General features: G+C 37.4%; 1 protein-coding gene across 1 annotated transcript; it reads left to right on the top strand.

The window, feature by feature from the left end:
• The first annotated feature begins 1,956 nt into the window (after window positions 1-1,956).
• Window positions 1,957-25,525, top strand: LOC144366789 (broad substrate specificity ATP-binding cassette transporter ABCG2-like). Its single transcript, XM_078021604.1, has 9 exons — window positions 1,957-2,098; window positions 6,193-6,414; window positions 10,553-10,612; window positions 11,137-11,251; window positions 11,800-11,952; window positions 14,318-14,454; window positions 20,010-20,161; window positions 24,563-24,667; window positions 25,274-25,525. Exons 2-9 carry the CDS (start codon window positions 6,212-6,214, stop codon window positions 25,519-25,521), a joined length of 1,173 nt encoding a protein of 390 aa, XP_077877730.1. The 5' UTR covers window positions 1,957-2,098; window positions 6,193-6,211; the 3' UTR covers window positions 25,522-25,525.
• The last annotated feature ends 294 nt before the right edge of the window (window positions 25,526-25,819 follow it).

The raw sequence follows: 25,819 nt of genomic DNA, 5'->3' as shown, positions 1-25,819 counted from the left end.
GAGTCTTATACTCAATAGGTTGACTATGGAATCTAACAAAAGTTATTTAATATGGATAAATGGTTCACACACATGATTTAATTATCATGAATTTTATATATGGAGTAACAGAGCTTTAAGATATATAAAACAATATCAGATTGTATAGGAAGAGTAATAGGAAAATTACATTGTAATTGGAAACTTAACCCTACATATCTCAATCTTTGACAGAGAAAGTAGACAAAAATGACCTATACATATGAAGGGTTTGAAATGAATATGTGACATACTATGTACACATCTAACTTCATACAAGATGCATGTCCCTAAATCTGAAATTGTTCCAAAATCTGAAACTCTTTGAGGGGTAGGTATAATACTACAAATGAAAATTTCCAAGCAATATAATTTTGTTTTATCCATGAAATTATTAAAATGTTGTACATTGATATTGTATAAATTACATCCATGCAAAGATTATGTGAACTTTGATCACATCCCCAAAATATCACAGCATATGTATGCAAACAGACCAACATCTAAAAAAGTCCAAACTCTGAAAAACTTCTAGTCTCAGGTATTTCTAATAAGGGATATTCAGTCTCTACTATCAAAAGAGATCACTTAGTTTCTTTTTTAGGCATCTCTGGAATATTTACAAAACTTGGTACTATGCTAAGCCAAGAACAGAAAAACAGTATATCCATAAAATTAAAAATTAGCTGGACAGGTGTGCTTATAATAGGTTGTCCACTTAAAGACAGAGGCAGGGAGAGCACCTAGTGAAGACAGAAACAGGAAGAGTTCTACATGAAGACAGAGAATTTGAGTGATACAGTTCCATGCCAAAGAAACCAAGAGTTGCTAGCAATCACTGGGAGTGACATGGAGGCAAGGAAGGATCCCTACAGTTTTAGAGAGAACATAACCCTACCTTCACTTTATTTGGACTTCTAGTTCCAGAACTTCAAGACAATGAATTTCTGTTGCTCTAAATTTAAAACAAACAAAAATAAGAATGAAAGAAAAAGAAAAAAAATTGAGCATACCCCCCCAAATAGAAAACAAACCACAAATAACATAACCAAGAAGCATTTTAAAACCATAAATTCTGAAAATTAATTAACAAAAGGATAAACAAGCATAACATAAACTTAAGCCATTAGAAATCAACTTTTTTCCCATGATTACCCATGGGCCAATAAGGAGATGAAATTGCTATAACATGTCACTAAACCAGATGTAGATAGTAGAACCAAGATGTCTTTGGCTCAAGTATCAGGCCTTAATGAAGCTGTCACTTTGCACAGGAAATATAAATTCCTTGCTTGCTCTGTGCTGGAATGTATTCTAACAAGTCTATGGTGGACATAAAATAAGGACACATTGAGCTGGCCACCATGGCCCTTACCAATGATCACAACTAGCCAGGAGGCTGAGGTAGGATTGTAATTCTAGGCCAGTTTAGGCAACTTAGCAAGTTCCTATCTCAAAAATAATTTAAAGAGGGCTGAAAATGTTGCTCAGAGCTAGACAGCTTGCCTAGGATTCTCAAAGCCCCGAGTTCGATCCTCATTGCCTCAAAGGAAAAAATAAAGAAAATAGGACAAATATTAGCAGGAATTCTGTAAAACTGAAGTTCCACACATAAATCAAAGGATTAGTAGGTTTAAACTAATAATTGGATGTATTCCTCACCAACTTTCAGGAAAAGTTCTATACATTAGTCAATGAGAAGTATTGGTGAAGAAGAGGGGGTGTTCCATGTTGCCAACAGCAAGTGTCAGCCCTGCAGCGTGCATGACAGCACCCCTTCCTCCCTCCCTGTGAGGGCTTATTTCAACCATCAGGGCTTCCTCTTCTTATCTTGGGACACCCTCCCCGAACCTGGGCTCTTGGGCCCCCTGATGCTTACTTACTGCTTCCTGGTAGCAGCACCGCCCCTTCCTCTTTCGTTTTACTGTCTGGGCTTTGGGGAGCCAGCTCTTGGGAGGCAGCCACCGGCGCCCCAGCCCTGAAGCCGGATCCCAGTATGGCGAAGCCTCATCAACACCACTTCCTCCCCACCCACAAGCACTGAGCTGGGCCGCCTGCACCTTCCCAGGCGCCTCCAATGGTGAGTGGCTGACCCCAAGACAGCAGATTCACTGGGGACCTCTGGGTCCTGTGAAGGTTTCTGCGGTGGCTGTGGGCGTGGTCCAGGATCTGCACAGACCACGTCCCCAGAACTCTGGGGGATGGTGAGCCCCGAAACCCCCCACTGGACTTGGCTTGTGGGTAAAACCCCAAGTGAATACGTTGGGAGGCTGTCTGGGGAGTCAGAGGGAGATATGGCTCTGATAAAGTGTTAGGCTGGTTCCTTGAAAAAATGTAAGGGTCTTTGTGTTTATTCACTTGTACCTGTTGCTGAGGAGCATTTGACCCTCTTTTAAGGGGAGGTGGGCCAGTCTCATTTCCCCACTCAGAATTTCTATGCTCTTAATTTTAAGGGGTCATATTTTTCAAGGTGGTCCCAGACTGCAGGAAGGAGGCAGCCTGGAAAGGAGCCAGAGGTATTTGGGGAAAGCTCTTCAGGAATTCAGCAGCACAGCAGAAAATGATTGGCATCATATTAAGAGGAAGCTGTTTCTTTGGACCTGTTTGAAAGATCCAGCTGACTCCTCTCAATGTTTGAGTGAAGACCTGTTAACTGCCCTGCCTCTGAGCACACACAACTTGGGCAAATTTGTTTGGCAGGAAAGTTGGTTTATATTGTGATTTGTTAAAAAATAGCAAGCATGCTGCTCAAGTGAGATGATGGGAGTTTTTGTTAACCAGAGTCATAGTCCAGAGGCCTGATGAAATGGGGGTGGGGTGGGGAGGAGTTAGCAATCAGTTCTGTCCCTTGTCTCAAAATCAAATGAAAGAGTAATGGTGAAAAGCTGAAAGGAAGTTTAATCAGTATAGGTATACTGGGAAGTAGACCAGTGTTTCCAGACCCTGTAATTGGGGGCATTGATATGAACTTCTAGATTATTAAGACAAGGGGAACTACATAGAAGTATCCATAGTTAGGCAGCTTTTGTCAAACTATGGCATGAGTGATCATTCTCACAGTTGGTCTGGTGGGAACCTGGTGGAGACAAGAAAGCTGGTATTTCCTAGTTGCATGTGTATGTGTGTTTTGTATGGTGTGTGCAGGGGTAGTTTCCACTCATCACAAGGGGTTTATTGGTCAGGTCTGTCATTTCCAGAATCCAAGGTGACTGAAAGTAAAGGAGACAGATGTAACATGGATCCAGAGATTCCAAGATTTTAATCCTTCTTTTACTTGCTAACTGGATATTCGTAGGCTCAAGTGGAGAGTCTTAAGTCCTTATTATATGTGCAGAATCTGGCAGTTTCATTTGAAAATGACTATGAAATACAAACTGACAATTCAGAATGGATTTTCAGAAAATGATGTGGTGGAGCAGTTGATTATAGTGGGTTTTTGCAGGTTGGTTAAAGTAAAATCCTTATGTGTCTCCAAGTGTGTGAAGATAAATGGAATTGATATTGAATGGACATAAATTTACTGAGCTTAGGAGTTCCTAAAGGAGTAGGAGAATTTTGTTCACATACATATTTTAAAGGCATTGACTAATATATTGGGTCTTTTTTTAATTCACAGGAAATGAAGTTTAACTCCAAGTTTGGGTGGTTTGTTGAAGAATTATTGAATTTCCTTTTGTAATTTTTCTGTGAGTGGTTAAGTTTTAATAATTAACTTTAAAAATTAACCAGCCTTTTATAATACATATAAAAATAATGCTAAAAATGTTCAAATATATGACCAAAAAAATTAAGTTGTAAATATATCAGCTTGTGTGTGTATCTATAATAGTACCTTGTTTTATTTTCTTACCTAATAATGGAAATGTAATTGCTGATTATTTTTTTCAGAAATGTATAGAGATTCATAGTAACAAATGTATATTGGGCATCTTTATTCCAGGTCCTGGGTACTATACAGGAATTCTCTTAGGAAACACATTCTTTTTGAAACAAGGTGTATTAAATTACACAAGCATGCAAAATATGTTTCTGCATTTATTGTCATTAAGCATCCTTGAAGCATTTGAAGTGAGCATAAATATGATGTTTACAAAATCATATACAACCTAGAGTAGAAAGCTGCCATGAGGGAGCACATTACAATGGACATGGGCTGACCCAAGGGCCCTCTGCACTTAATAATTATGTTACACCAAGGAGGCCATAATGAATACAGAATGGTCTGTCACACAGTTTAGTGATAATAAAGGGGATAACATTGTGTCTCTTCAGAGAAGCTTTATCTGGCGTTTACTTTTGAGGGCTGTGTCTTTCGTGTGTGTCACACAAGGATGCAGAGGAGACTGAGGATTGGCAATGGAAGAGCCCTCTCAGTGTTTCCATAATACATGCAGCAGTGCATGTTCTAAGTGTACTTCTTGAAATGGCTTGTCGTAGTTGTAAATGTCATAGTTATAATTTTGCTTGCTTTAAGTATTGTTTCTGAAGTCCTAGGCCAGAGGTCCAATGTGGTGGAGTCCCAGAAACTTAGGTCCAGCCACTAGTCTCTAAAAACTGGCAGAAAAGGTAATGTCAAAAAGCAGTAAAGGAATTTTAATCAATATAACTATACTGGAAAACAAAGGGGACCAGAGTTACCATTTCTTTGTTTAGTGGTACTGATGTGATATTGTTTAGACAAGGGGGACCAGAAATAGGCATAGTGAAGCAGAGTAGGGAGGACAAGATCATTAGAGGAGAGAAGGTCAAGGGATGGGAATGACAAAGATCTTTCATATGGATTCTGAAGTTGCTGTTGCCTCCAACATATTAAACTTTAAAATTGTGGTTTTGCCCTTACATGCAGTCTGCCTGCTTCAACCTCCAAACTATGGCCAGTATTTTTTTAATGACTGATGCTGCTTCATTTGTCCCTCCTCTCCCACATCTCTAGTTACATGTAGATCAGGCTCTTCCTATTATGCCCTGTGTTCCTTATCCTCTTTTATGTAATTCTCTTCAATTCAGAAAACTAAAGTTTATTAATTCTCTTCAATTCAGTAAACTCTACTAATTTTCTTCCATTGTCATTGTTTAAACTGTAGCTAAACTCAACTATTGAATGCTTAATGTTTTTCCCCTGTACTGGGGTCAAATTCATGGTCTCAAATATGCACTCTACCACTATGCTACACTCCCACAGTCCCTTATTTTTTTTTATAAGAGTCTCACTGTACTACCAATGCTACCTGGAATTCATGATGATCCTGCCTCGGCCTAATCATATAGCTAGGACTGTAGGTATGCACAACCACTTATGGCTTGAATTCTTAATTTTGATTTCTTTTTTCAGTTTTTGTTTTCAAGTCTTGATCTGCTTAACTATTGGTTTAATTAACTTAATCATTTTTTATACTTAATTTGATATCTTCCTAGAATTTAAATGTTTTCCTAGTAATGAAATCTGTTGCATTGTAAACAATATTGTAGATTACCTTCTTACTTGACTGAAAGTACACAATAACCAGATATGTGAAGTCTGGACTCTAAATACAGAGAATTCTCCTGTCTCTGCTTGTCTAAGCCCTTTTTGGTAACAACACTATGAACACTTCCAACATTAAAAAAAGTACAGGGGATATTATGATGCTCATGTAGGCTGTCCCAGAACTGAAGCTGTATCATAATATGCTTTTTGAAGTCAGGAGCAGTTCTTACCTTTTTTTTTTTTAAAGTACTGGGAATTGAACCCAAGGGTTCTGTACCACTGAGGTACATGTATATTTCTTTTGAGACAGGGTATTGCTAAGTTGCCCAGGTTGACCGCTGAGATTGCAATCCTCCTGCCTCAGACTTCAGATTCACTGGGCTTACAGGTGTGCATGTGCCAATGTACCTGGCTCACTTGTCTTTTTTCTCCTTTATGAGTTATAGGTAATTTTCTTACTCAACTATTTTGCTTATTGGAATTTATCTGACATCTAATTTGAGTACAAGCATTTAAAGTTTCATCTGTCTCTCATTTTAGGTTCTAAGGTTATTCTTATCATAATGATGCAGGCTGTTTGTTCATTGGAAAAGAATTTACTCACTGCAGCACAGTTTAAAACCATCTTGTTTTCAATGAATTGGTATCTAGAGTTTACAATCTCATTTATATGGAATATCAACTTACTATTACTTTTCCCTCCACAGAAAGGCAAAACCTCTGAAGATGTCTTCCAGTAATGACCAGGTTGTTATCCCAATGCTACAAAGACACACCAATGACCTCCCTGAGATGATTGCTGGTGACCAGGAGACAATTACCCAAGGAGCAGTGTTGAGTTTTCATAATATCTGCTATCGAGTACAAGTGAAGAGTGGCTCTCTGCTCCAACGAAGAATGGTTGAGAAAGAAATACTATCAAATGTCAGGTATGTGCATGAATTTTTTAAAAGTTCACTTTATTGACCTATAGGCTTTGCTTACTACCAATAGACTGCTGTGAGCATTTGAGTACAAGTTTTGTAGAGATATATAGATGCATGCTTTCTTTCCTTTAGGCTAAACAAGGACTGATATGATTGAATCAGTTATCAGGTAGTTTAAACTTTGAAGAGAATTTATGAACTGCATCGTGTTGTGTTTGTTTTATGACTGTGCAATTAATGTGTCATTTAATTATTAAAGTGGCAGTGAGTTTGGAACCTCTCGCTACTTGTATCTATATGAGCTCACAGATGCTGGCCATTTGGGTTGTTAATGTTTGTCTGATTGCTAGAGAACTGCGCTTCCCTCTAATGATTAGATAGAATTGACTAATAAAAAGCTGACAAGAGTTTTGTGAGATAATCATGAGGGGAAATGAATTTTGATTTGAAACAACACTTGTTTCTTGTTTTTTTGGGTTTTTTTTTTGTTTGTTTTGTTTTGTTTTTCACTAGAGGAAATAACTACTCCTAGTGGAAGAAAGCAACTTTTTCTGACTCTTCAAGGCTGGGAAAGTGGTTATAAGAGTCCTGGTATGGTTGTAGCTCTATATAAAATCAGGTGTTTGACATGTTTTCTTGACATTTTGTATGCATTTGTGGTCTTTACTGTCATTAGTGCCTAACATCTTTCAGAAGACAAGGAAGTGACAGGGTTGGGTAGACAGTATTGAGGTGTGCCTGAGAGAAAAATGGTGAGGATCTGAGGGTTCATGGGCTGAGCTCAGGGGCTCTGTGCAGGATTGTAACTCTTCTCTGGAAATACCTGCTGTCATGCCTGCTTCTTGTCTCTCTTGTGTTGGTTAAGAATTCCTGACCAGGTGAATAAGAAGAAGAATAGTGGATCTAAAGCTTTTATCCTTTGTTAATGATTAGATAGAATTGACTTATGAAAAGCTGACAAGAGTTTTGTGAGATAATCAAGACAATATTGGTACTTTCAGATTTTGTGTTGAAAGAGGTAAAAGGTAATTTGATTTGAATATGTGTAGGCTAAATACATATAAAGTGCATTCTTCATGTGAGGGTACATTTACCTGCCCCTGCCCACTTTGGTTTTGGGAATCAAGCCCTTGGCCTTGTGCACAGTGAGCCATCTTGCTACCACTGAGCCACACTCCCAAACACCTCTAGATTATCTTTTCCTCCAAGTAGACTAGTGATGGGATACCCTATGTGTCGCATCTTCTCAAGACTTCTTGTTGTGCTTAAGGCTCAGTGTTGTGCCTCTCAGCAAAGGACAGGGGTCATGGTTTTGTTCTCTTAGGCTAATAAAAGTGCAGTCAAATCTTCAAGTTCTTTCAATTTTAACAATTTTGGGGACTGTTGTTTCTCGTGTTTCTGGTGTAAGTATCTGTGGGAAAGGACACCCATTTTGGGTTGTTGTGTTTCAGATCTTTCTCCTGTCTGCTCACTTCAGGTTAGTAGGCTATTGGATGGAGGAAGAGTTACTCATATTATTTTTTATTTGTATTTGATAGCACAAATCACCGTTCAAAACAGTAAGTATATTCCAAGAAATGTGGTGAGAATCTCGATTTTCCTTTGGATACTTTTTTGCTTTCCTTTTGTAAGAAGAAGTTAAACCAAATTTGACCTTGAGAATTGAAAAGATTTTCATACCTCATGAAAAACTTTCCCTTAAGCTTAGTTTGTCTTCATACACAGTGCTTGAACTTTTCCTTACCAATGTTTAATAACTATGGGAAAAAATTATCAATTCCTGAAGATTTATGAATATTCTATAATGGTGAGGAAAATTCATTCTTCTCTTTCAGAAATTTTCAGATTAATGATTATTTTTTAAATTATTTCAAACATAAACCTGAATGAACATAATCCTTTCACTAGACTCCTTACATGTTTACATTCCACTGTTTACTCCCATCATTGTGTCTCTTTCTTTGGGGGTGGGGTACTGGGGAATGAACTCAGGGGCACTTGACCATTGAGCCACATCCCTAGACTTATATTGTATTTTATTAGAGACAGAATCTCACTGAATTGCTTAGTGCCTCAGTAAATTGCTGAAACTGGCTTTGAACTTGACATCCTCCAGCCTCCACCTCCCCAAGCCACTGGGATAACAGGCGCATGCCACTGAGCCTGGCCCTACTGTGTCTCCTTTTTCATGCATCTTTACTAGTGTATTTTGGGAATCATTTGAGAGCAGACCGTTCACATGATCATTTTCTATTCCTATCTCTTTCAGCCTTACTTTCTAGAAAGAAGGACCCTCTCCTGTGTAATCACTCATTTGTTGTCTGGCAGCAGCTGAGGAGACATGTATCCTCAGAATGAAGGCAGGAGTGGTTCTGAGGGCTGTCCATCACTGTGCTCCTCACCACATCATGTTTCTTCAGGCTCATCCAGACTGGTACCTTCTAATTCCATCCCACTCCAGGTGATGTTAAAATTGATCACCTGGTCATGCATCTGTCTGCCAAATTTCACCACAGTGTCACCATTTTCCTCTTTGCACTTCATTACTATTGTGAAGGGTGGTGCTCTGACATTAATCCAGAATCTTGCTCCTTATTATATTCCAACTCATCAGCTTCAGCTCCCATTCATGACTCCTGTCTGGATCAGAAAATATGATAGTTACAAAAGGGTGATTTATTTCCATTATCTCATAATTTGCATGAAACTAATAGGAAAAAGCTTCAGTTTACAATTTCCTCTTTAATTTACTCTATTGACAATAGTCAAGGATTCCTCTTTCAATAACACTTAGTAGTAATGTATTATTATTGTTATTTAATATCTTGATACTTCTGTTGGTCTGAACTTAGTCAGTGGGAGACCTTTCAATTTGAGTTCCCTTCCTCCTTCACTGTTTTGACTTATTCTTTCATTCTTTGAGTATTTTCTTGTTATAGCTAGAAGTTCCATACACTTTTAATGTTGAGGCATATACCTGTAATCCTAGTTATTCAGGACACCAAAACAGGAGAATCACAATTCAAGTCCAGACTGGACAATTTAGAAAGACCCTGTATCAAAGTAAAATTTTAAAAAGGCTGAAGCTGTAGCTCAATTATAGAGTGCTTGTTTATCATGTATGAGTCCCTATGTTTAATCCTATTGCAAAAAAAAATCCAAACTGTGCACTGACCCTAGGCCAGAATCAGCTGATGTTCATTCTGTGGAATTGTGGAGAATGGTATTTATAAACCATCATCTGAGTGTTTAAAATGCTCATTGCTATTTATGTGTCTTTAGAATTAAACCACTTCAGTGGACATGCCTAGAGAATATATATATATGCATGAACATGCGTACACACACATACACATACACACACACACACATATATATGTGTGTGTGTGTGTGTGTGTATATATATATATATATATATATATATATATATATATATATAAACTTTGTTTAAAAAAATAAAACTGAATCCCTTATGCAAATGCATGAGGTTGTGGTTCTGTCCAGGAGGGGTAAGTTGAGTGGTGGATGGCAGATGGTTCCTCCGCACCCTTCCATCTATACTCTTCTATAACTATTGTGTAGATTAAAACCTATTTCTTCTAATTAATGCACCAATTCCAATCTAGCACTGTAGATTCTTCCATGTTTAAAAATGTATTTTTAAAAAAGTCTATTTAAAAACAGTGAAAAAATGCCTCTTCATAGTCTTAATATAATTACTGATTTGTTCAGTTCTTTTATTTTCTCATATAAGCTTCTTCACAGCCTACAACTTTTCCCCTCTACTCTCTCACTGCTTCCCATCCTGTATTCCCAGATTCTGGTGTCTGTTGCCCTACTCACAGGACATCCATCGTATTCCTATTAAGAAAGGAAGGGGAAGGGCAAGTCTAATATAAATGACTGACACACTATGTGAGCATAAAGTCACAGATAGGAATGTGACTAACTTCTGTTCAGTCAGAATATACCTATTTTCAGTAAGTAATTTCCTGCTTTTTTTAAAAAAATAATTAAGAGATGTTAATGAGAATCTGATGCAATTTCATGAAATTTCTTTAAGTGTATTTGACATAGATCCTAATTTAATAGAACTTTGTTTAAAATGGAATCATTACTCATTTTTGCTTTTGTGTTTCAGTGGAATCATGAAACCTGGTCTCAACGCCATTATGGTACCCAAAGGTCAAAACAAGTCTTTGTGAGTATAACAGAAATTATAAGTCAGGTTTCTTTTTGTAGTTTCGGTGTGCTTTTAGAAATAACTTTTATCAGTCTCACTAATACAGCATCATAAAGTGGTTGAGGTACACCTGTTGAACCTACTATGAGCTAATGAGGAAGAATAAGAAGGGAATAATATTAAATGTGGGGAGATGGAACATAGGAATAATTGAAGACACATTTAGATTAAAGAGCACATTTCCTGGGCTGGATCCTTTTGGAGGTCTATGCAGGATAAGCCAAATTTGCCTTGCTTTTACATTTCTGTGCTTTCTTATGGCACAAATGAAAAGGAAGGTGAGAATTTGAATGTAAACACACATACACATACACAAACACACAGAAACACACAAACACACATATGAACAAAGTTTTAGTTAAGTCATATATCTCTTAATTAGTTAATTTTATAGCTTGTACAGAATTTGAACTAACAGTAGCTGAGAGAGGTGGCCTGTATTGAAGGGGAAAAAAAGCTGTACCATATTTGTCCTTTTGTAGGTTGCTAAACATTTTAGCTGCAAGGAAAGATCTAAGTGGATTATCCGGAGATGTCTTGATCAATGGAGGACCTCGACCTGCCAATTTCAAATATTATTCAGGTTTTGTGGTTCAAGTAAGTATTAGTTGGTTTACTTTTAGGTTTCATATGTTTCTATATAGGGAAGTGCCTTGGTATGCAGTTTATTGTGCTTCTAGTTGATTTTGTGACATACTCATAGAATCAACTTTTCTTACATCTGCTTCTCATAATTTCCTATTAGAAAGAGGGTGGAGTTAAATGGAAAGGTAGAGGACCTGGAATATGACCTATGTAGGGCATGGATATCACTTCTACTTGTATCATTTTCAGAAGGGTCTGCTGATATCTGTTTTTGCGCTCCCTGCCTCTTTTCCTTCCTGAGAACATACTTGAATGTGTCTGCCAGTAGTCATATCATACTTCCCTGTGCTCCACTTGGATGTTCAGATGGGTGTTGAAATTCCTCCCTGGGCTCTGCAGCTGTCTGTATATGGAGTCTCTGTAGTTAGCAGAGTTGAAAACACAACATTAACTACAGCATTTTCTTGGGTTTGTTATTTTCATCTATTGAGTTACATATACTAGAGGAATAGTCTAAGAAAAGATTCAGTATGTCTCATGAAAATTGTATTTTCCTTCAGAATAATGTCCTGATCAACACCCTGACAGTGAGAGAAAATTTGCAGTTCTCAGCAGCTCTTCGGCTTCCAACAACTATGACAAATCATGAAAAAAATGAGAGGATCAACAAGATCATTGAGGATTTAGATCTAAGTGAAGTGGCTGATTCCAAGGTAATGTGAAAAAAACTGGTAGAATTCTAGCCAGGAAAGCGGACCTCCCTGTATGGACAGTGTGACCTTAATCAGAAGTTTCTTATGACATGTGTGGCTGTTTTCTGTAATGATGAGAAAAATGACTACATAACTATTGTGAAGGTGGAAATGAAGCTGGAGAAACAATCTTAAAGATGGTGGAATCCCTGGAGTGGAGTGTGCTCTCATTGCTGTAGTCAGGGCTCATTTGATGTCTTTGCTCTAACTTTTCTTCTTCCTGTTTTTCTCTTCCTGACTTTCACTGCTCTTTTCTTTCTCTTCTTCCTGGGACCTTTGTTTCATGGCTTTTTTGAGGCATATTTCTGGAATTGATAAATGACAAGTTCCAGGTATTATTTCTTTGTATATATAACTTGTCTGTAATTTGACTTCCAGAATTATATTTGATCACAGTAGGACTGACTTCTAATTTGCGTTGCTACTAATTTTTTCTATACCTTATCTTTGGCAGTTTTTTTTCCTCATCCTCTCCTCATTCCCATTTTTTTCTGCCAATATTTATTTCCAGACTCATCTACCAGGCTCTTAGGTTTGAGAAGTACATTTGTGGGCAAGAGTAATAGAATGGACTAAGTAACTCAACCTTTTGTGGGTTTGCATGATCATGGAGAGAATGAATGAACTTTACAGTTTACCACTCCATGTGGAGGGTTTGCTGAGCAGATATTTGGAGCTTATGTGATGATGAGTTTTTTAGAATGTAGTGTCTTTGAATGAAGCCCCTGATCTTCCCTCCTAAAAAAAATGAAGAATGTGGGTGGAGCATCCTATTGGCTGCTGCTTCCTATTATACTTGCTGATAGGCTTTATGTGAAGTGTTTTATTTAGAAAAATGTCCTGTGATGCTACTTATTTTTTATTACTGAGTATTGATTTTCTTTTCCTTGGCTCTCTTTATTTATTTGATCTTCTCATTCTAGTTTGGTACTTTTTTTTTTTAACTCTGTTCTTTACCATTTTATTCATTGTCCTTAGTTACTTTCTTGGATTTCTGGGGAACATATGTAAAGGCTGTTTTTGGTTTCTTATAATTAACATACTCTAATAGTATCAAATAATTTTATATAGTTTTAGTTCTTATGATATTTTGAACATAACAGAAATCTAGACAAGATGATCTGATTATTATAATGATGTGATTTGGGGTAATTAATATAATAGTTATATATTATATGTACATTGTATTATTTATATATTATACATTATGTTTAGTATGTATCTATTATTATGTTAATTATATGGAAATTAATATAATTACTAGTACTCTTCACCTTGATTTCTCAATTGTTAACATCTCTCATAATTATCATAACTCTGTCTTACTGAACTATTTTATACAAATTTGTATGATATTTCACCACAAAATACTTATATGCATTGGGAAAATAGGACATTTGCCTACCTTACCACAAAGCTATTACCAACTAACAAAATGAAGAGTAACATCATGTCCTCATATCACCAAATATGTCAAACCATATTCATCCACATTTCCCAAATTGTCTTCAGATGTCTTTTTAAAGCTCAGTTATTAAAAGTTCCCAATCAAGGGCTATAAGTTGCATTTGATTATTTTTTTTTTTTGGAGACTCTTCATTTGAGAATTGTTCCCTACTGCCTTTCTCCCCAGAAGTATTCTAGTCCTCTTAGCACACACAATGATATTGACTGGTTGAAAAGTTTGAACCAGATACCTGTGGACTATCCCACCTCCTGATTTTATCTGAAATGATTAATTGGGAATTCTGTATTGGGTTAGGGTGTAGATGGTATCAATTTAGGAAATCTGATGGGAATTAAAAAGTGCTTATGTGATATAGTAGAACGAGAGCTCTCCTGGCTTCAAGTGTACCCTTTTCATAAGTCCACTCAGGGACTTTTGTCAGTAGCAATGAAGTGTGTGTGTGTGGGGGAAGGGGGGTTGTTGTTAGAAGACTAATAGAATACTTAAGGTGTTTTCCTTTTTCATCTCCTAGCTTTATCTCCTGTTTTAGACTGTGGTTTCACTGTGTCAGGTCCATATCTTTTAGTTTTGTTACTCACTGTCTTTAAACCTTTCACTTGGTGAGGAATATACAGAATGTTAAAGTATGAGCTTCAGGTCCAGCCACTTGGATCCTCTGCCCTTAGCCTCCAGGTACTTATCTCCTCAAATAGAGACCTCCTTCTTCTTTCAGGTGTCCATTTATTTGTTGTTCAGAATAATGAGGGTAATAGAGAAAAAGTATCTTGTAGGAATCAAGTTAATCCACCAAATGAAGTTAATTCACTATGGTGGTGACCATAGTAGTTCTTGTTGATAATGTAATAATCTGTGTTTTAGGTTTTATCTAGAGGAGAGAAAAAAAGGACCAGTGTAGCAATGGAGCTGATTGCTGATCCTCCCATCTTATTCTTGGATCGACCAACAACTGGTTTACATATAAGCACAGCAAATACTGTACTTTTGCTCCTGAAAAGGTAAATACTGTAGGAACATTGTTCTTTTATTTATTTACAATTGGATCACTTCTATGTACCAGTGGTTCAGTGTGCCAGGGTTTCAGAAGTGAAGAGCAAAATTCTTTCCTTTCTTCTTAAAGAGAAATAGTCAAGGAGCAAAGAAGTGTTATTAAGAAAAATTAATGAACAACTTGGGGAAGAAAGGCCATGAAGGGAGTGAGGAATTGTTTTAAAAAACAGCATAGTCAAGGAGGGCCACAAGTATGTGACGAGAGACCTGTGACAGAGTGAGTCCTGCTCTTTCTGTCAGCAGAGAGTTCTGGTTGGAAGGAGCAGCCAGTGGCCCTGAGGCATAGCATGCTTGACGCTTGATGCTTGATGTGTGTGGAGCATCAGAGAGGTCAGAGGGACAGAACCCAGTGCAGGTTGGCTGCTAGACTCTTATAACAAGACCACAGGCTGGGGGGCTGAATAACAGATACTACTTTTCTTCCAGCTCTGAAAGCTGGAAGTTGAGATCAAGGTGTCTACAAGTTGTATCTTCTTGGATCCTTCAATAGACACAGTCAGATGAGTCACCACTTAATGACCTTCTTTAATCTTAGTGACTTCTTTAAAGACTCTCCAGAGGTAGCCACATTCTGAGGTGCTGAGTGTTAGGACTTTAACATATCAGTTTTGGAGAGGCCACAATTCAGGCAATTAGAAATTATGTAAAGTAAAGTTGGGCTTGGGACAGAATACATAGACCTCATTGGCCCCTGTGAGACATATTTTCTGCTGCTAAGGTCCAGGGACATTTTGAGAGTGTCAGCATTGACTGCACAATGAGGCCAAGGTGAATGAAGGACACCAAGAAATAGCTGCAGAAGTAGGCCCCGTCCTACTAGGATGCTGGTGGTCAGGTGGTAAGAAAAGCATGGGTTCTGGGTCTTTTTTGAAGGTGGAACCAACTGGATGAGCTTAGGAAATGGACTTGGCCTGTTATGAATCCTAAGTGGGGGCCTGGAAAAGTAGAACAATGGGAAAAAATTCATTCATTTCTAACAAGAAAGGAGACTGGCAGGAATGTAATAGGAGAAATTTTTAAGATTAATTTTTAAACATCTTCTTTAAAATTATAAAAAATTATTTCAAACTGACAGGAAAATTCTAAGAAAAGTTTAATGAAAAAAAAAAAATTCCCAGTTTCCTCACCTGGATTCCCTAACTTCTATTTTACTGCATTTGCTCCCCTCTTCCTCCATCTATGTTCCACCTGTGTAAGTTTTTTTCTGACCTCATTCTCCATCTCTGGTAAATTCTCCCCAGTGTAAATTCCAAGAGGCAAGGACATTCCACTACACCAGCCTTCAGATAAGGAAGTTGATAGTGGTGGCTTCACAACCATCCAGTGCTTAGACTCTAGTCACATGTCACCAGCTTCCCCTGCAGTGTCTGTTTCCTGCAGTGCCTTGGGATTCTTCACTGAAACATATCTTTTCTGGCTTTCCTGTTTTGGTTAGTTTGATAATCTGTGTGAGTACCACAGTCCTTTCCTGTCTGTCATGCCCTTGCAAGTTTTGGTGGATTTCATGGGGTGACCCTCTACTGGGTCCATCCCTATGTTCCATGAGCAGATTCCAGTCTCATAGGTGGTGTGAACCTCCCTCATTTGATCATGTTGGGGTCTGCTGGGCTTCTCTGCTGGGAAAGTACTTTACTTCTTTAGAGTAGATTAGTATTTTTTTTCTGGGAAGATAATTTCCTATTATACCAAGATTGTGTTCCTCCTCAAGTCTCACCTACCAATTTTAGCGTAAGCTAATAACTTCTGTTCTTGTGGTAGTTGCCTAAGAGGTAATTGTTGACATTTTATCTAAAGAAGAGTTTTTCCCCTGTTCATTTTCTGTGTGATGCAATGGGTTGGAATCTGCTTTTCTTCACTGTTTTAATGATTAAATTGATCCTTATTTGACTAGGGGATGGCTTTTCAATGGTCTGTGTGTTCTTTTGACCTCTCCCTGATCATTCTTCCATCATTACTTTGTAGTCACTGTGATGTTCCATGTTTATGTTGCACTTTTCCTGAGTTAGCTATTTGTGGATGGATGTGGTTTGTTCTGGTTTAATTAATATTAAGAAACCAAAATATGGTTGCTATTGTGCTCACTGCTATTGGAGTGGCATTGCTTTTAGATCTTCAGTAGGCATACCTAGGCCTACTGTATGTGTTTATATAAAATATGGAAATATATTCTATTTTATTTGGAAACATTGGCCCTGCATGAATTTTATATGTGTGTATACAGATGTGGTGTGTGTGTGTGTGTGTGTGTGTGTGTGTGTGTGTGTGTGTAGTGGGGTTTTTATTGTGTGTGTGGCAGGGTTCCTACCCATGGCCTCATATTTGCTAAGCACTTACTCTACACCTGAGCAATATTTTCAGTCCTTCTTTCTCTCTCTCTCTCTCTGTCTCTCTCTCTCTCTCTGTCTCTCTCTCTGTGTATATATGTATGTATATTATAAAAATATGTAAAAATATTTCTGTAATAATTGCTGTTTAAATAAGAGTATATATTTAGAAACCCATGAGTTCATATTTTTATTTTTATTTCCAGTCCAATACCTCTGTGTCATTTTTAGTTCTTTCCCTTTCAGCCTTTGCAAGTCACTTCAGACCATGAGAGATGTGACTCCTTTTATTTTAATATATTCACTTACTTGGTCTGTCTATGATTTAATTGTTTAATGCAACCAGTCTGCCACTTTCTCTGGGCTATATCTTTGTCTCCTACCTCTGGAAACCCCTCTACTTCATACTGTAAGGTGCCTGACACACCACCTTCATGGCTTCCCCTAGTACTTACCTTGCTTTCTCTGATGGCCATGCACCCATGAGAAAGTTTCTGATAGGAGAGAAAAAACAAGACGATGCAAAGATGGCTGTTTGTTTAAATATCTTATGCTCTAGATGTCAACATACATATAAATGAAGATGCCAGGTTATGGGCCTGGAGTTCGGGTACCTTTATAGAACATACCCAGGAAATTTTTTATTATCTACAGCTCTGCTGGCAGTGTTCATTAGACAATGATGAATTGATACAGAATATTGTAACTATTTCCTTTATGTTTCTTACTGAGTAGCATTCAAGCATCCTGCCTCTTGCAGAGATCAAGCCCTGCTATGCAAAGTCATCACTTGGAGTCTGATTAAATTGTAGATTCTGTTTCTTTAAGTCTGAGGTGGAGCCCAGGATTTCCCCTAGAGGACTTTAAGAGGAAATACTGATACTAATGCCACTGCCCATCCAATCACACTTTGGGTAGCAGGGCTCTCCTACAATTCTGCTTCCTGCTTCTAGTTGTCTACCAGCTCAATGATGTCTACTGAATACAGTTCCAGTTTCTGAGAGAAGGGCCAATCTTAGGCTTGTCATTCTCTTTTTGTAGACTCTTTAGTTACCTTATTCATTTAATACCAAGTCACTGTCTCTCAAACACATATAAACACACCTCTTGCTTTGTAACACTGAGTTTCTTTGACCAGGAGTATCCTTTTCTTAGCTGAGTCCTGTTGGTCCTTTTGATGTTCCACTTGTATCATCTTTAGCCTAGGTTGTTAGCATTTACAAGGAACCCTTAGCTATATCTATTCCACATTCTATTGAAATTTTTGGTCTTCTTGCCCAAATCTCTTTGGGGCAGAGCACCATTGGGCACTAAACTATACTAGGAACTAATCAAATTTGTAGATTGAAGTGGGTCTTCTAAAGTTTTTTTTGTTGTTGTTGTTGTTGTTGCTCTCAGGATTGAACCTCAGTGTGCTCTACCATTGATCCTGTGACCTTCTTACTTCTTATTTTGGGACAGAGGTACACCAAGTGGCTTAGGCTAACTTCAGACTTGAAATCTTCCTGCCTCAACCTCCTGCCTAGCTGAGATTATAGTCACATACCACCACACCTGGCTCATAAACATTTTAAATATCTACTTTGAACATTTTCACCTTTATTTTTTGCATCCATAGTAATAACTCATGTGAAATGGCCTTTTAACACTATTTCTACCACAAATTAAACCAGAGATAGAATCATAGCCTTACTTCTTCATAATTGTGACTTAGTATTAACTTTTAAGCTTTTCCTGTTAAAAGTTATGAAATTATAATATTGAAACTACCTTATTACAATAGTGTGAAAATTAAAATGAAGTAATTTCTAAAGCGTTTAGCAATCTCATAGTACATACTTCAGAATGTTCATTGTTTTATCAAGGTAGAAAAAAGAAAAACTAATCCTAAAGTGATAGAAGACAAATCATCAATGAGAATTATTTGTATGACTATTGTCTTTTTTTTTAAAGAGAGAGAGAAGAGAAAGAGAGTATTTTTTAGTATTTATTTTTCAGTTTCCGGTGAACACAACATCTTTATTTTGTTTTTATATGGTGCTGAGGATCGAACCCAGAGCCCCGCGCATGCCAGGCAAGCGTGTTACCTACTGCTTGAGCCACATCCCCAGCCCAGACTGTTGTCTTACTATTTACTCTATTACTACTTCTCAAACTTGATTATACTTGTAGGTTGCCTGGACAGCTTGTTAATAATATGGACTCCCTGTATCATCCTCAGAAATTCTAATTCAGTGTCTAGGAGCACTGTCCAGGCATCTGTATTTTTAACAAGTCCTATAGTACATTCTAGACAGTCGATGTACCATCTTTTCAGAAGCCTAATGTTTTTAGTTTTTATTTTTCTTGGTAAGAATCATCTTTTTTATTTATCTTGATTATGTATTTTAATTGCTCTTATGGTACTTATAAACACTGCAAAATTCTTCCAAGGAAAAAACTGACTCTAAATGCTGCCAAGTTAAATCCTGTTTAGAACACAAAGAATATTAATAATGTATATGAAAAATTCTTTCAAAACAAGCAAATAAAAAAATTCCCTTAGTTGTTATTATTAAAGATACAAAGCCCATAATAATTACTACTTTTTCATAATAATTACTAGTGCACAAAAATCTTGATTTTTTTTTTGCATATCTGGGTATGAAACCCAGGGTCTTACATATGCCAGGAAAGCACTTTTGATGAGCTATATCTCCAGCCCATCATGAATTTTTTTTGAGTTGCAGTGTTGTTGAAATAATAAAGAATGATACCATGTTTAATTTTTAAATTGCATATTAAAGTGAATTTCTAACAATTTAGTACTAATAAAAACATTGAATTAGGAGTGAGGCTGTGGTTCAGCAATAGCCCACTTGCCTGGCATAAATGAGACACTGGGTTAAATCATCAGCACCATGTATTAAAAAATAAAGGTCTATCAACAACTAAAAAAAAAGAAACCCAAAAGATACATAAATTAAGGTATGGTGTCCAACTACAAGTAGAAAAATATTTTTAAAAAATGTTGAATTTAGATTATGTCATGTAGGTAACATAAGATTAGGTGATAAGACTATAAGAGAAAATGAAGTTGAACTTCGAACTCTCGTTTTAGTAGTAAGAATAAACTGTTTTATTAGGAAGGGCAAGGTTCTGATGTGTAATGATTCATTATCTTCCCTCTTTTGACTTAGGATTTCTGAGCAGGGACCAACAATCATCTTTACCATTAATCATCCTCGGTATTCCATCTTCAAGCTGTTTGACAGCCTCACCTTATTGGCCTCAGGAAAACTATTGTATCAAGGTCCTGCACAGAAGGCTTTGGAATACTTTGCATCAGCAGGTTTGGTTGACTTTTTCATGCACTAGATCCTTCATTCTTGGAATTCTGGGAGAGAACAGAGGTGTTGATGGGAGTGCTGTTTGATCTTTGTATAAATTTACCTCAGGTTCTGCCACTCTAAAACATCCTTGGTCACTTTGTTGCCAAACATTTTCTTCATATGGCAGCATATGTGTGTGAGAGTGTTTGTACTGGTCCTGTGGCTGTTCTGCTTCCCAGTGACTGTGTGGGTTAGCTCTTCATTCCTATAACACATATCTGAGAAAAACTAATTACAAAAAGTATGATGGTTTTTGGCTTCAAGTTTCAGATGTTTCAGTCCACAGTCTACTGGCTTCATTGCTTTGGGCCTGAGGTGAGGCAGAAAAAAGGTGGAGGAGAGCTGTTCAGCTCATGGCAACCAGGAAAGAGAAAGAGAGATGAGAGGAGAGAGAGAGAGAGAGAGAGAGAGAGAGAGAGAGAGAGAGAGAGAGAGAGAGAGAGAGAGAGGAGGAGGGGGAGAGAGAGAGAAGAAAAAGAAGAAGAGGAGAAAGAGGAGGGAGAGAATGAGAAGGAAAGGTGGGGAGGGGAGAGGAAAGGCGAGGAAATGGGTTGGGGACAAAATAAATCCTTCCAGGGCATGAACCCAGTGACCTACTTTTTCAAATTAGGTCCCACTTCTAAGTAATCTATTGTCATTATTATCCCATAAAATGAATTAGTTTCCTGAGGAAGTTAGAGCCCTCATAATCAAATAATTTCTTAAAAGCTCCATCTCTGTACATTGGAGACTGAGTCTTAAATTCTTTAGTATTTAAGTATTTAAAGTGTATACTTTATATCCAAACCATAATATTCTGCCCCAACCCCAAAAGGCTCATGTTCATCTCATAATGTAAAATGCATTCAGTCCTACTAGTCTTTAACAATTCCAACATTTCTCAAAACTCTAAATCCAAAGTATTCTGTGAGACTCAAGGTAACACCTTAGCTGTGTGCCCATATAGATAATAATAGGTAAGTTACATGTTTCTAATATACAATGGAACAGAGTAGACATTTCCATTCCAAAAGGGAATAAACAGTCTCCAAAAAAGCCTTGTTCTTTGCATATATCCTTCCTCAGCAGACATTCCATGGTTCATGGCATCTCTTAGTCCTGGCAACTCCATTACTGATTTAGCTTCCTCTCACAGAATCTCACATCACCCTCTCAGGGGTTGTCTGCAGAGACTGCAACCTTGACATAAATTCCTATCTCCCAGGCCTTCCTTTGAAATCTGGGTAAAAACTTTCATGAACCCCCTACTTCAGAATTCTGCATTATTTAAAACTGGCACAACACAAATGACACCAAGGCCCACAGCCTGTAGGAACAGTAGCTGGGTCTGCTCAAACAATAGCTGTAGCAGCTACTGAGTGCTTGGACAGTAAAATGAGTCCTGGCAGGACAAGTTTCTAGGTGGCCCTGTGCCTGCAATGTAACCCAGGTCTCTCAAAGCAGAGTCTTTCAAACTAGTTATCATTTTTACTCCTTTAAACATATTTCCTTTTTTCTCCATGAAACATTGGTTTCTCTTTAAAGGCTCTGATTTCTTCAGCAACCACACCTTCCTTATTTGCAGTTTTACAAGTGTTTTTCTGGCCAAACAGACAATTTTAAATGTTTCTTATCTGCTTCTTGTTGCCATTTCTCACTAAAAATATGGCTAAAAGCTACTAGCAATAACTATGCCACAGTCCCAATGATTTGTTGCCTTGAAATTTCCTCCAGTAGATTAGTTAGTTCATCATCTTTAAATTCAGCCTCAGAGAGTGTCGAACAAAATGGAAACAACTTCCTTGTCAGAATATACCACTTATGGACTTTAGTCCAGTTCCCAAAACAGTCCTCATTACAATCTGAAATCTCATGAACACAATCTTTACTGTCCACATTCTTGTTGACATTCTGGTCTCCTGAGATCACACCATAATTGTCCATTAGCCTCTGCTTACAACATTCCAAAGCTTCTTTATCTTGTATCTCCACATTTTTCCAAATTCCTCCCACAAATCATTTTCAAAGGCTTCTGAAGCACATGGTCAGGTATAGTCACAGCAATGACCACACTTCTTGTTAACTAACTCTTCACTGTTGTGATCAATAATTGAGAACAGTAACTTAGAGGAGGAAAGATTTATTTTGGCTCATGGTTTTGGAGGTTTCACTCCATTACAGCTATATGCATTGCTTTTGGCCTTAGGTGAGAACTAAGCTTCATTTCTTTGGACCTTTGGTGAGAAACATCATGGCAGAAAGGTGTAGTGGTGAAAACTGTGCAACTCTTGCCAGCGAGGAGGGAGGGAGGGAGAGATGGAGGGAGAGAGAGAGACAGAGAGACAGAGACAGAGAGAGAGAGGGAGGGAGGGAGGGAGGGAGGGGAGAGGAGATTAGGAGCATGATAAATTCTTCCAGGGCATACTTCCAGTGACTTAATTCCTCCCACCACACAGTAGTCCATTGAAGTTATTAATTTATGAGATTGCTATATTGTGTACCATGCCTTAAACACATGTGTTGTGGTTTAGATATGAGGTTTTCCCCAAGAGGTCATGTGTGAGATGGCATAACAATGTTCAGAGGTAAATTGATCAGACTATGAGAGGTATAACCTGATCAATGGATTAATCCACTGGTATATATTAACTGGATCATAACTATAGGCAAATAGGGGGTGGCTAGAGGAAGTAGGTCACTGAGGACATATATTTTGGGCTTATATTTTGTTCCTGGTGAGTGAACCTCTCTCCCTAATTCCTAATTATTATGTCCTGAGATGCTTTCCTACTCCATGCCCTTCTACCATGATGTTCTATCTCGCCTGGGCCCACCACTACAGAGTTGACTGATGGTGGACTGAACCTCTGAAATCATGAGCCAAAATAATCTTTTCCTCCTCTATGTTTTTATTTTCAGGTCTTTTGGTCACAGTTGATTAAAACAACATGAATATTTGGGGAAATTCATATCCAAACCATAACAGTGATCTTTCCCTGAAAGTTCAAAATTTAACTACTTGGATTTATATCTAGTTATTCTGTCAGTTAAATATTTATGGAATGGCCCAATATTATTATTTTGAGACCTATAACATATTGCTTTTTTAGTTTTTATTGTGACATGTAATCTTGCTCTGCCTTCACGAGAGCTCATGGAGATACTACTTAACTTTCTAGAAACATTAGACTCAAGATTTAGGACTTAAGTGGGTGTGAGTGATCTATTAGTCAATGGAATGGCTAATCCCAAATCTGATTAGACCAATATTTCAGGGATGACTGATTCTTTGAATTTTTTTATTAAATTATGTGATTTTTTTAACAGCTCATACAATCTGCTTCAGAGATATTTGGGTATGATCATAGATGCTTCTCTATGACCACAAGCAGTTGTCTTTTTAAATTTGTTTTTGTTTAATATCTCTCCTTTAAAAATAATCAAGCATGGGGGTTGGGGATGTGGCTCAAGGAGTAGCGTGCTCCACTGGTGTGCTTGCGGCGTGGGTTCAATCCTCAGCACCACATACAAACAAAGATGTTGTGTCCGCCAAAAACTAAAAAAAAAAATAAAATAAAATATTAAAAAATTTTCTCTCTCTCTCTCTCTCTCTCTCTCTCTCTCTCTCTCTCTCTCTCTCTCTCCTCTCCCTCTCTCCTCATACTCTCTCTTTATAGAAAAAAACTATCTCTCTCTCTCTCTTTAAAAAAAAATTTAAAAAAAGTACCCAAGCATGTATAGGTCTGGGGAGTCCAGAGGAGATAAGAATCAGACCACAGGCAAAGTTTAGATGATTTAAGCCACTACAAGTGAAGGAAAGAGTTCATGTGTACTGTACTGGTCAATTTCTTTCCAGAATGCTACTCTGAAAGATTTGTTCCTCTTTGGAATTATGACAGATTGACAGATGATAAATTTGAAATATTAATTTAATAGGTAGAAAAGCTATCTTGTTGTCATTAGTACTGCCATTCCAGTATTTCCTGGATCAACTCAGAATACAATGCATCGGGGCCTTCAAAACTTCCTTCCTGTACTTAGCCTTAGTCTTATGCAGGAGTATTGATAAACTCCAGGAAATTTAGATAGCTTATTGAATTTTACTACTTATTGTAGATAATAACTAATGTAATGTGTTCTAAAGAGTCCAGATTTGGTTGGATATGTATGTATGTATGTATGTGTGTGTGTGTGTGTGTGTGTGTGTGTGTGTGTGTGTGTGTATATATATATATATATATATATATATATATATATATATATGAAAATGAGGGAGAAGATGATAATTCTGCCTTCCCTAGTCTCACCCGTCTCACACTGTGTGAGTCCTCTTTACTTTCGAAGACTATTGGGTTGAGTTTTTGGAGTGCCTTCTTTTGCAGGTTATCCCTGTGAGCTGTACAACAGCCCTGCAGTCTTCTTTCTGGAGATCATTAATGGAGAATTTTCTGCTATGGTATTAAACAGAGAGGAAGAAGGGCGTGAAGGTACATCAGTCTCAGATTTACAGTTTTTGCCTAATCAATTTGGCTGAGGTTTTGTGATATGGAAACATATTCTAACAGGGCTTTGTGAATTTGCATTAATGTTGTGTTCTGATACCAGTCAGCAGATAGACTTTGCTACCTGTCAGTGCTATGGTTTTTTGTTTGTTTGTTTGTTTGTTTTAAGAGTGAGCATTTATATGCTACTTTTGATTTTATGGGGGGGTTTCCATTTAAAAATAAATATGTTCATTGTTATAGTACTTATAAATGAGAAACAGTTTTTTATGCATTAACATGTAGAATTAAAGGACCAGATTTTTATATTAACATTATCACTCTGTATGAAGATATTTATTTTCATAGTTATGTTCCAAGTTGGGAGGAAAAGGTCAGTGAGTTTCCTGTATCCGTAATTACAATCATAGTAGTAGCCAGCTCATTTACCTGTGTATTCCTAATGTGAAATGTGACAATAAAGCTAGTAATTTTTATATTCAAGCTCTAAAATCAAATTGTTATTGAAGAAAGGAGTCATAGAAAAATGGATTAAATAACTTGTTGTCTGATAGTAGTGATTTTGTTCTTTATTCATTTTTTCTTTGAAAGTCAGCGAGACTGAAGAGCTTTCCAAGGGGAAAATACCAGTCATAGAAACATTAGCTGAGTTTTACCTCAACTCCTCCATCTACAGAGAAACGAAAGCTGAGTTAGACCAACTCTCAGGTGGTCAGAAGAAGAGGAGCTCGGCCTTCAAGGAGACCACCTATATCACCTCCTTCTATCATCAGCTCAGATGGATTGTCTGGCGTTTTTTCAAGAACTTGCTGAGTGATCCTGAAGAAAACATATTTTAGGTGACCTGAGACTCTTTTAATTATGCTGTGAAATACCCCTGTAGAATTAACATGGTTTTGCTATGATCTACTTCAGGAATTGGTTTATTCTCTTCCATTCACTTATTATTCTTGCTTCATTTGGTATGTAATCATGGCCAATAGAACAACAACAACAACAAAAAATCACAAGTTTTACTTATGGGAAAGTTTCTTAGTGATTCTGGGATTACCTCACCAGAATTTTTGTTGATTTAGACAAATTATAATGGGTAATATTGAGTAGAAAAAAATTTTCCTCAAAAAAAATAAAGACAAT

This window comes from Ictidomys tridecemlineatus, chromosome 9 (assembly GCF_052094955.1).
Source record: "Ictidomys tridecemlineatus isolate mIctTri1 chromosome 9, mIctTri1.hap1, whole genome shotgun sequence".
Lineage (NCBI taxonomy): Eukaryota > Metazoa > Chordata > Mammalia > Rodentia > Sciuridae > Ictidomys > Ictidomys tridecemlineatus.
This window is presented reverse-complemented; position numbering and strand designations above follow the sequence as displayed.

Coding starts and splice junctions, on each gene's coding strand:
- LOC144366789 (XM_078021604.1), top strand. CDS start 6,212: ATGTCTTCCAGTAATGACCAGGTTGTTATCCCAATGCTACAAAGACAC. Junction 11,953..14,317: donor GTGAAGTGGCTGATTCCAAG/GTAATGTGAAAA, acceptor TCTGTGTTTTAG/GTTTTATCTAGAGGAGAGAA. Junction 14,455..20,009: donor GTACTTTTGCTCCTGAAAAG/GTAAATACTGTA, acceptor CTTTTGACTTAG/GATTTCTGAGCAGGGACCAA.